Raw genomic sequence first — 12,045 nt, forward strand, 5'->3', positions numbered from 1 at the left:
CTGAATCACTTTGCTGTATAGCAGAAATCAACACAACACTGTAAATCAACTAAACTTTAATAACATTTTTAAAAAAGACAAAAAAAAAAATCAAGGCAATTTCAATTACAGTTGACCTTTGAACATGGGGTCAGGGGTGCCAACCCTTTACAAAGTTGAAAATCTGCATATCATTTAGTCAGCCCTCTCTAGCCACAGATTTAACTAACCATGGATAGTGTAAATACTCTGTAATTTACTACTAAAAAAATCTGGGTATACGTGGACCCAAGCAATTTAAACCTGTGTTGTTCAAGGGTCAGCTGTACTTGAAACATGTGAATTAAAAGTGGGATAATGTACATTTAATATTGTATTTTAACTTTACCTCAATATAACAAAACAAAAAAGCCACAGAGATGAAGAGATCCCTGATAATATCATCTAAACAGATCCAGTTATCCCTGAGGCCACCACAAACACTGACCAGTAAGTAAACTTTCTTAAGCTGATTTGGCCTTTCCTGGACTAGGAAGCAGTAGAGAGTATGGAGGGAGATGGCACAGCCCCATGTGGGATCTAGTTCCCTGGCCAGGGATCAATCCTGTGCCCCCTGCAGTGGAAGCATGGAGTGTTAGTCACTGGACTGCCAGGGAAGTACCTGATAAGTTTGATTTGGTTTCCTATAAATTACAATTGAGAGCCTTGTCTAATAAAAAAACCAACTGTTGATATTTTAAGGAAAGTGTGGATCCAGTTAAATTAATTTCAGGAACTGGCAAAAAAAAAAAAAAAAGTGGGAAAGCCCTCTTAGGCTGGGACACATTATGGGAACTTCACTGTTTTGTGCACAGGCAGGGTAGCTGTCATTTGAAGGTGCCATGTTATTTAGGCCCTAAATCTCTCTTGCAAGAAGAATGCCATCCATTTCTTCCTATGGTTTTCTCTTTTGTGTGAAGGGGTTTGTCAGTCTTCTCTCTCATTCCAAACAGTTTCTAACATCCAGAACCTAACAGAATACTGGCAGAAGGGCAAACAAAGGGCATTGGAGGTACAAAAGAAAGGGAATCTCAGTGCCCAAGGCTTAACTTTGTCTACTTTGGTTGTATTTAAGGAAGGCTGATTCTGAAGGAGGTAGAGTTTAAACATAAAGGAAAAGAAACTTTTGGGATTCAGTCATGGAATTTCAGTAGGTTAGAATAGTACGGAAATTGCTGTCTGGAACAAGACTTGCCTATCATTCAACAGGTACAAGACCCACCTTTATGTAGAAAAGTTTATTCACACTAGCTGTACACAGTACCCATAGATTAGTCCTCATAGGTTATAGAGCAGGTAAGGAGTTGACATCAAGAACCAAGTTGGGCAGTGTTGGCATTAAACAGATCTTGTAGCAGTTAGCAGAGTCTCAAGTCAATAGACTTGGGCTTAAATGCAGAAAAGGAGACTCTCAGAGGAAGTGGTTAGGGACAAAGGATTACAAAGTGAGGCCTTGTACCTCAAGAGGCTGACATCCTGGCCAGGTACTTAAGCAAAGGCTTGGGTTCAGAAATCACACAGAGAGTCAGGTTCTTTCTTCCACTTGAGGAACCAGCCAGATGGACACATGAAAGCATTGTACATATTTCTTAAAATAGGGTACATTTAATTCTGAGATTAGTACTCCATGTGAGTAGTTAGGATGAATCTTTCTAGAGAATTAATTTTACTTAATAGCAATTTAATCCCTGTGCTACATTTTTTATATTAAAATAAGCAGTGATACTTTGATGTAGACGGCTATCTTGGATGAATTTAGAGAAGAAACCACAACAGATTTCAAAGAAAGGTGAACATTTTAGTAGGGAGCTTTTAGCCATAATCCCAAGTCATTGTCTCATGCTCTTAGAAACGTTTGAAATGCAATAATGGCTAAAATACTGCCAGAAAAGACCATTTTAAACTAAGTTCTGCTACTTATTGTGTGACTCTAGGCAAATTAAAAAATTACCTAATCCCACAGGATTGTCATAAAGATTACTGATAACATAAAATCACCTAATTGGGTGACTGAAAGATAAATAAGTGCTTAATGATGTGACAAAGGAGAAAAGAACCTGGGCTAAAAATACTCAATCTTGCTGTCTCAGATTAGGTCAGGTCCTATAGCCTGGAATGCTGTTGCGTCTTCACAGAGAATAAACATTGAGACTGGAAGAGTCAGTGTGGAGTGAAGTTTGACTGGGACATGGTTGAATATGGCAAGAACTAATGTAAGACACTTATCTGACTATCTACTGTTAGATTTATATACATACTCATTTCATCTTACTAACTCTTCAGAGAAGGCGTAATTAAAATTTTACAAATGAGATAATAGGTTCAGGAAGGCTCAGACTGAGCAAAGTTGAAAAGCTAGTTAGGGAATTTCCTGGTAGTCCAGTGGTTAGGACTCTGAGCTCTCACTGCTGCGAGCCTGGGTTCAATCCCTGTTCAGAGAACTAAAATCCTGTATCATGTTCCACCTTGAAAGGGGAGACACTCCTCTTCCTCAAAATGGGAAATAAGTTTGAATAATTAAGATTAAATAAATAATGGCTATCTGTAGCTATCTAGTAGCCTACTATAGGAATAACACAAAATACTACTATAGGAATAACACAAAAATACTTAACCCTGAGTTGCTGACCTGAAAATGTTTTTCATACTCCCTCCATCTCCCCTAGTATTCAGCTTGAATCAAAGCCCTGACATTCTCCAGTAACTTCTGCCTAATGGCCACACTAAATTCTAGGTAACTGAATAACTGAGCCAAGACCACAGAGAGTAGTATCAATACACAAGAACAAACAAATATAACTACCATATCCTATTCCATTTTTCACTGATTCACTTTCACCAACGATTTTTCCTTTATTGAGCAAGGTCCTACATTAGCAAGGTCCTCTACCAGATAATGGAGACACAGAGCTGGATAAGACCATATAACAGCTCAGTCCAGTAACACTGGGAATTATGAGAACACCAAGAGGATCACAGTTGAGACATACACAAAAAATAGATAAAGAGAATGCAAATACTGAAGATAAATTAAATTAATGGGTTGAAAAGCAAATAGGAGTTTTTCAGGAATCAAGGAGAAGGAATGTTTTTTTTTGACACCTGAAAGCATGAAACAGTGGTATGTTTAGGCAAGAAGGTCCCTGTGACTGGACAGCTACAGGGTGGCATGGTTAGAAAGACTGGCACTGATGAGATCCTAAAAAGGAATGTCATGCTAAGGAACTGTAACTTCATCCTGTGAGTCAATAATTTCCACAGCCATCACCCTGGCACCCTTTGATATTACAATGTGAAGAAGAATCACCAACAGCAGTACATGTTTAAATTTGTGATTCTTTACCCTTCTCAAAATCTAAAAAGTGTAAAAAATTTGAATAATTTTATTTAAAACCCCAAGATACCATCAGTGAAGTAAATCATCTTTTATTTTCACCTTATATTTGGCTATCCAGAGGCATGCATAACCCTCCAACTTTAATGAGAACAGTGTTTTTGTGTCTTTTTATCACATATTCGCTTAATATTAGGTGTAATGTTGCTAAGTCGGATCCGCATATGAGGTGCAGCATCCAGTCTTTTCCTGTATTTTGTTTTTGTGGCAGCATAATATGAAAAGCCTGTCTCACACAGGTGCATTGTAGCAAAAGGAAGAAGTACGCGAACTGCACGGCGTGCAACACTTGGGTACTCCTGAATTAGGCTACTCCAAAAACCATTTAGTGAAAGTTCACTGAAATTTTGTTTCACTTGAGAATCAGATGTTAAATCAATCAGGCTCTCATAGTCCCGTGCCACTAAAGAGGCTGGTTTAACAGTTACTGTAAATGGATTTCTAACCCAAGCATGACTGTCGTTTGTTACAGGAAAATATTTCAACAAAGTAGAACGCAAACCCCTTAGGTGCTGCACAATGGCACTGCAAATATCTTTATCAACTGTAGAATTAATTTCAGTCAAAAAGTCACTGAGTGTAGGGAAACAATCAAAGTTTTCTTCTTCGACAGATGAGGCCCAAAATTCCAATTTTCTTAACAATGATGACATTTTATCAAATACTGTAAAAACTGTCACATTTTTTCCTTGCATTGACAGATTAACCTCATTTAATTTAGTAAAAATATCTGCAAGATATGCAAGTCTTAGCAGCCAAGATGAATTCGTTAAACAATCAGACAGTCGAAAAGCAGAATCCATGAAAACCAACAGTTCACGACGAAGCTCAAAAAGTCTCACAAGAACTTTACCTCGGGAAAGCCACCTTACCTCTGTATTTAGAAGAAGTGCTGTATGCTGGGCACCCATTTCTTCACATAAAATTTTTAGTAGTCTGGATTGATGTGGTCGAGCTTTAATATAATTGATGATTTGTACTGCCTGATCTAGCACATTTTTCAGAGACGTAGGCATTGTTTTAACTGCTAGTGCATGTCTATATAATAGGCAGTGACTACTGGTGCTTTCGGGAGCCACATATTTTATCAAGGTGACAGCCTCAGCAATTTTCCCATCCATTGCCCTAGAAGCATCACTACAAACATCAACACATTTTTCCCATTCAATTTCATGTTTCTGCATAAAACTATTGATGCAGTTGAAAATTTCTTCACCAGTGGCATTACTTTGCAAAGATTCACATAAGAGTAGGTCTTCCTCAATAGACTTATTAAACCTGTAACGAACAAACACAAGCAGCACGGCAAGTCCTGAAACATCAGCTGATTCATCTAGTTGCAGTGAAAACCCATCACAAATTTTCAGTCTACAAACAAGTTCCTCTTCAATGTCAGCAGCTAGATCCTTAATTCGACGAGCAACGGTACTGTTTGATAGTTGTACTGCATCTATTTTTTTACTATACTGTTCGTCAAACATCCGCATCACGACATCTTTTGCACAAGGCTTGATAAGCAATTCTCCAATAGTATGAGCCTCTCCACTCAGGGCTATATGGTAACTTACATTGTATGATGCTTCTGTAGCACTTTCATTATCTGTATTGACAATTTTAGGTGTTGGGGGTTTATTATTTTCAGGTGAATCAAGATGCTGTTTGAAAAAACTTATGTCTTTGTCTTTATATGCAGCATGTTTAGTTTCCAAATGTCTTCGAAGCTTACTAGGGGCCAAAGAGCTATTTGATAAAATTTTCTTACATAATACACACTGAGCATGAGGTGCATCTCTATTTCCAAAGTAAGTAAATCCAAAAGACAAATAACTTTCATCATATTTTCTTCTTTTTGGTTTCTTACTAAAAGTAGTTATTTTGTTGGAATTGGACATAAATTTAACCCTGGAAAGCTCACCTTCTGAATTTTTAGAAACTGAAGGCTGCAACTGCTCATCTTCACTTTGTAATATTCCAACCTTTTGATCATGTGATTCAGACACAATTTGATAACAAAAAGATTCTACTTCTTGTTTAAGACTTCCTTGTTTCAGCAACAGATCCATAGGCAATGAATTTGTGGTACAAAACATGGTTAATTTAGCATAAACATTGAGTATCACAAATGTGTTGACATTATAAGACAAGATACATAGAAGATGAGCAATCATCAAAGAGATGATATATAGCAACACATCAGTTAATTTGTAAATGCTGCCTATGCATCAATGCGCAGATGGAACATCACACGTTCGTGTATCAGGTGATCTCTCATTCGACTTCCTGGTGCTCTCGGGTATGGCACACCTTTTCTTAAAGGTAGATTATCACATAAAAATAAAAGCTATAGAAATGAGTTTAGTAGTCTTAAACTTACATTTTAAAATAAATTATAAAGAAAAATATTGTTAGCATTTATCTTTTTCTCACAATGCTCATTAACTTAGATAACATTAATACTCTATAAAACATAGTTGGGGAACCATTGGACCAAGAAATAATAAAGAGCTGATAAGTGTATTTTTAAGGAAGGGATCTTGAGGTCCCATGGCAGGGTTGGCCAATTTTTCCCATAAAGTACCATATGATAAATGTTTTTTACCTATTGGGCCATATGGTCTCTATTACAACTACTCAACTCTGTAGTTGGAGAATGGCAACAGCCATAGACAATACATTAGAAGGGCACAGCTGTGTTCCAATAAATCTCTATTTCCAAAAACAGGCAGCATGGGGCCATAATTCACCCACTGTATACCCTTTCACTGTACACAGTATCTTGGAATCTCTTGGCTTTCTGATGCCTACTGCCATTAGATACACTCATTGTTGACATTGTTACACATCTTAAGGCTTCTTTTAGGGCTCACAACTATTCTGACGAGCTACTTCAAAAACACACAAACAGTTCAAAGTTTTGCAAGATATAGAATTCTGTTATATCTAAATATTGTGTGTTAACACTGAAAAATAAAGTGTAATCCAAAAATTAGCTACTATTTCTTTGGACTTAAAATTACATAAATATTTATATTATCCCAAATTAGACTCATTCAAAGTAATACATATATTTTACTAAGTACTCAGCATCCCATTATTCTTTAGGTGAAGGCTTAACAAGGACCTAAAGAAAACATAAACTCTCATTTTAATAGATTTACTCCTCACACAATACTTTTTAAAAAGCATCATAAAATGGAATGGTAATGCAAATTTTAGGACTTCTGAAGAATACTAGCTTTATAAGGTTAAAGGCATTCAACTTTAGTATCTATCCAAATGTAGTTACTTTTGATTTAAACTTCATGATTTGGCTACAGAGTAATCTTTGGATTCTTTTATTAGATCCTGAATCAAAAGGGTTTTCCTATTAACAGCTAGAGGGTAAAGATACCTGAAATGAGGAGCACTCTCTTCTGCAATCACTCTCCACCTCGGAAGCTTGAAATGCAGACTCTTCAAAAAAATAAAATTAAGGGATAGGGTGGAAGGGGAGTAACCAAAGCCTAGAATGAGAAAAATTAAAATTAGACACTGTAAAAATAGAACTAGCTATAAACCTCTAAGATGACCATTCCTTACAATTTATTTTAGAGCCGGGCAGTGCAAATGATTCCTCACTGAAGTGCAGATCTTAGACCGAAATGGATGTCTAACATAATAAAAGTGCTAATATTTTATCCTATTTAATACTCTGGTAATTTCATTGTTTTGAAATGCTTCCCCATCCACTGACTCACAGAAAGACATAAAACTCTCAGAAACTAAACCTAACTTTTTCAAGTATAGCCACAACTTAATGTCTCTAAAACTAAGCATCTTAAGTAATCTAAAATGGAATTATACACGGAAATGTTACAAGAACTATGCCTTTTTGTTATAACCACTCTTTCCTCAATAACCAAGATCCTTAAGGTTACTAACATTCACTGAGAGATCATTGTTTACCATGTGCCAGTAACTGCGAAATCCCTCATAGACGAGCTCATTTAATCCTCAAAACGAACTTGAGAGTTAGGGACTATTATTAATAATCCTTTAAGGATGAACAAATGGGAGCTTAAGTCCCCTGCTAAGTTAACACATCTGTGAAGAACTAAGAACATACCCAGAAAGTTCGACTGCAGATCCCAAGTGCCTAGTCATTGCTTGTGTGTCCCCAAATATCTTAATTTCACAAGCACTAAAAATCTGGGACCAGGAGTTGGATGGTGCACAGAGAAATGAATGATCTATGCAATGGGTTACTATTGCCAGAAAAGTCGAGGGTCTCAAACTGGCAGCAGAATGCCGTACACCTTCATTATTGGCAGCAAAAGAGCAGACTGTTCTACCACAGTCCTGAATGGCCCTTAGTTGCAGAGAACTTCGTGGAGTCAATGGTGACCTAAAAGTTTACTATCCTTCTCCCTTGCTGCTAGGGAAGGACACACGGAGTGGTGCTTGTTTTCAGGAAAGAGGGCCTAATCTCCACCTTTTCAGAGGTGCTCTCCTGAATCTCTCGAGGACAAAGAGACTGGACTCCCTGAAGAGTAAAGTTTCTATCTGACTCCCTGAAAAGGACCGGGGGGAACCCTCATCTTTTGTCTCTTCTGGCTAAACTGACCGGTAACACCATCCATTCACCCCCTCCCTCGGGTGGTTCCCGCTCTGAACAATACCCTTGGGGCAGGAGGGCTGGGGTGGAGTGCAGACTGTTCAAAAGGCTGAGGTAGGAAGTGGGCACGGACACCCCATCGAGTACCTAAGTGCTTTTTAAAACGGTCACTTCGATGGGCTGCCCAGCCAGCTATATCCCTCGGCTCCTCCTTGTCACAGGTGCGCGCTGCCAGCCACAGCTGGGGCTGGCTTCCTGTGGGAGTCCACCCTCGCCTACGGAACTCCTCTCGCGTCCCCGGGCGGTCGCCTTAGCTAACAACCACAGGAAACCGTCTCAGAACCCGACACTATCTTTCTCTTTCATCTCCATCAGCGATGAAGAGAATGGTCTCTGCTGCGGCTGGGCTGCAGAGCAGCGCCGCGGTCCCCAGCAGAGCCGGCGCCCGCCATTTTACAAAGCTCACGGCAGCGGCCATTTCAGAGCGCACCACTCAGCCGCCACGGCGGCTCTGGTCCTCACCTTCACCGAGGCCTGAACGGGGTCAAGAGCCAGTCGTCGCGGACTGGAGGGGGGGCGGGAGGGGGAAAATGAAAAACAAAACAGAGGGAAGAAGGATTCGGGGGGCCGGGCGATGCTCTCAGCTCAGGGATATCGCCTATGCCACCTCCATAGACATCCGATTCGCGGCTGGCGCGGTCGCTTGTCTGAAGATAAATTTAGCACGCTAGGGCACCCCCACTTACAGTCTCCATGAGCGACTTTGCCGCTGCCCAATCAGCGCCAGAATTGCTCCCCGCCACCTATCCGCGCTGAGCAGTGGGGCGGGACCAAAGGAAAGGACCAAGCTCGGTTGAGGAGCGAGCCGGCCGCAGCCGCCGCTAACGCTCCGGATTAGGGCGTTCGCTTGAGGCAGAGCTAATACCGATGAGAAGCGATAGTTTTCAAATGTCCCTGGGTTCGAGCAGCCCGGGCGTTTGTTTACAATGCAGAGTCCTGGGTGCTGCGAGATAGCACTTGTGATCCTGTAGCGCTGGATTGGCTTCGAGAAACCTGCGTGTCTTTATGCAGTAGGGCTCAGCCCCGGTGTTGATTTGAGTGCATTTGCAGAGCCTCGGCTGTTCGCGCTCTTTGTTCCCGGAGCCGCACCCCAAGCCCAGGTTGCGCAACCGCCTCCTCTTTTCCTCGTTTTCCCACTGGAATCCGGGCAGAAAACGCCCTCTCTCTTCCCCGCCCCTCCCAGAAGCTGGCTTGTCAGGGGCCCCTAGTGGGCCGAGCTGGGAGCTGAGCGTGATGTCCCCGGGGCGCTGCTCTCTCCAGAGCTCCCTGGCGACCGCACAGGGGGTCGGGAGCCACGTGTAGGAATATGTAGGGATGGCGGCGTCTTAGCAGTGTCAATGGGAAAGAGTCCGCTTGCTGTGTCTTTGCACCCTCCGCTAGTGGCTCCTTCCCCTAGGAACGCGCAGCGCTCTAGAACACTTGTTTGATAGCTGCTACTTCGGGTGTTTTAAGCTTAGTTCTCCTATCCCCTTCCCCTGGTTTAAAAACAGCACAGCAAAAGGCTTGAGCCGTGTGTTCAATTCCATTTTGTGTAAGATCCGTCTCTGTTTTTCCAAATTGGCATCTTGAAATATGCACACTTCTTGGAAGGAATTCGTTGAAGTACGGGTAGAATTAAGCAGTGAGTCCAATTGTTTGCAATATTTTAGATTTTCAAGGCCCCATAGAAACAGCCAAGTCAAGAGAGTTGAATCTTGTTTTCAGGCGCTGCACCAATGATAGAAAATTCCTAACTTGTGGTCAAAAGCAAGGGCAGCTTTTGTTTTTCCTAAATTTGCTCTTGGACATATGAATAAATTTCTTCGGCGTTGAAGGACGTCTAACATCTTATTTAACAGAATCTTTGGGAGGACTGAACTAGATGATTTCCTAAGGTTGATAATAGATGTCAACATTTGGTTCTTAATGTTTTACAGTCATTTCAACATCTTCAGAACTTTGCCCCATGGTAGACTATCCAAATGTCTTCATTATTATTTTAAAATTATTCCTGTTAAATTGGTTTCATTTGAGCTTTTGAACCACCAAAGGGGAAGTCACTTTGCTGAGGGGCGAAATTTTACTTTAAGAGCGAAGATCATATTATAACTGAAGGAATTGTCTAGCTCTTAACAGTGTTGGAAAAATATCCCACATTTTCGTAAATTTTCTAGTTCAGAAAGGCCTTTTACAAATATGCTCCCAATTTAATCTTCACACATCTGGTTTACGTTTTCATGGAATGAAATAATTCAAAACATTCAGCTGATAACAAATTGAACTGAAGTAAAGTCTCGAATTTACCTTGGTCCTAAAATCTGCAGTCTTTTTTTTTTTTTAATCTGCAGTCTGATCAGTAAGGGGTTTGAAATATAAGAACTTTTTCTGTAGTTGCTTAGTCAATAGATTATTATAGAATGTTGGTTGCTGAGACATAAAATATACAGGCAATGTGAAACTGACCAATAGTGGTAATGGGTAGCATTTACTGAATACACAGTATGGGCAGGGGCTGTTCTATCTACACACTTTCTAAAGTATTAGCTCATTTACTATTTACAACCCTATAAGGTGTGGTTTAGTCACCAAATCGTGCCGGCTCTTGGTGACCCCAGGAACTGCAGCAGATCAGGTTTCCCTGTCCTTCACCGTCTCATGGAGCTTGCTCAAACTCATGTCCATTGAGTCAGTGATGCCATCCAGTCATCTCATCCTCTGTCGCCCCCTTCTCCTCCTGCCCTCAGTTTTTCCCAGCATCAGGATCTTTTCCAATCAGTCAGTTCTTCAGATCAGTTGGTCAAAGGATTGGAGCTTCAGCTTCAGCACCAGTCCTTCCAATGAATATTCAAGGTTGATTTCCTTTAGGATCGAATGGTTTGATCTCCTAGCAGTCCAAGGGACTCTCAAGAGTCTTCTTCAGCACCACAATTCGAGAGCATCAATTCTTTGGCGCTCAATCTTCTTTATGGTCCAACTCTCACAACTGTACATGACTATGGGAAAAACTATAGCTTTAACTATATGGACTTTTGTTGAGAAAGTGATGTCTCTGCTTTTTAATATGCTGTCTAGGTTTGTCATAGCTTTTTCTTTCAAGGGGCAAGAGTGTTTTAATTTCATGGCTGCAGTCACTGTCCACAGTGATTTTGGAGCCCAGGAAAAGAAAATATGTCACTGTTTCCACTTTTTCCCCTTCTATTTGCCATGAAGTGGTGGGACCAGATGCCGTGATCTTAGTTTTTTGAATGTTGAGTTTTAAGGCAGTTTTTTCACTCTCTTCTTTCACCTTCATCAAGAGGCTCTTTAGTTCCTCTTCCCTTTCTGCCATTAGAGTGGTATCATCTGCATATCTGAGATTGTTGATATTTCTCCTGGCAATCTTGATTGCAGCTTTTGATTCATCCAGCCCTGCATTTCACATGGTGTACTCTGCATATAAGTTAAATAAGTAGGGTGACAATATATGTACTTGACATACTCCTTTCCCAATTTTGAACCAGTCTGTTGTTCCATGCCCAGTTCTAACTGTTGCTTCTTGCTGCATACCGGTTTCTCAGGAGACAGAAAATGTGGTCTGGTATTCTCATCTCTTTTAGAATTTTCTACAGTTAGTTGTGATCCACAGAGTCAAAGGCTTCAGCATAGTCAGTGAAGCAGATGTTCTTCTGGAATTCCCTTGCTTTCTCTATGCTCCCACGGATCTAAATCCAGTTTGTACATCTGGAAGTTCTCAGTTCATGTACTGCTGAACATTACCTTGCAAGTATGTGAAGTGCAATTGTACGGTAGTTTGAGCATTACTCGGCATTGCCCTTTTTTGGGATTGGAATGAAAACTGACCTTTCCCAGTATTGTGGCCATTGCTGAGTTTTCCAAATTTGCTGACCTATTGAGTTCAGTACTTTAACAGCATCATCTTTTAGGATTTTATAGCTCATCTGGAATTCCATCACCTCCACTAGCTTTGTTTGTTGTAATGCTTCCTAATGCCCTCTTGACT

At 40.5% G+C, this 12,045-nt stretch overlaps 1 protein-coding gene across 4 annotated transcripts; it reads right to left on the reverse strand.

The window, feature by feature from the left end:
• Positions 1-3,428: 3,428 nt before the first annotated feature.
• Positions 3,429-9,414, reverse strand: ZBED5 (zinc finger BED-type containing 5). Of its 4 annotated transcripts, none has more exons than XM_070473384.1 (3): positions 8,753-9,414; positions 6,804-6,915; positions 3,429-5,721 (listed from the first exon to the last, which is right to left on the reverse strand). In XM_070473384.1, the coding sequence occupies exon 3, from the start codon at positions 5,578-5,580 to the stop codon at positions 3,496-3,498; it is 2,085 nt and encodes a 694-aa protein (XP_070329485.1). In that variant the 5' UTR covers positions 5,581-5,721; positions 6,804-6,915; positions 8,753-9,414; the 3' UTR covers positions 3,429-3,495. The 4 variants fall into 4 exon arrangements, with proteins under 4 accessions (XP_070329485.1, XP_020766786.1, XP_020766788.1 ...); XM_020911127.2 differs by lacking the exon at positions 8,753-9,414 and adding an exon at positions 8,529-8,731; XM_020911129.2 differs by lacking the exon at positions 8,753-9,414 and adding an exon at positions 8,529-8,731 and having other exon boundaries at positions 3,429-5,753.
• Positions 9,415-12,045: the final 2,631 nt, after the last annotated feature.

The sequence above is a fragment of the Odocoileus virginianus genome, chromosome 10, assembly GCF_023699985.2.
Source record: "Odocoileus virginianus isolate 20LAN1187 ecotype Illinois chromosome 10, Ovbor_1.2, whole genome shotgun sequence".
Lineage (NCBI taxonomy): Eukaryota > Metazoa > Chordata > Mammalia > Artiodactyla > Cervidae > Odocoileus > Odocoileus virginianus.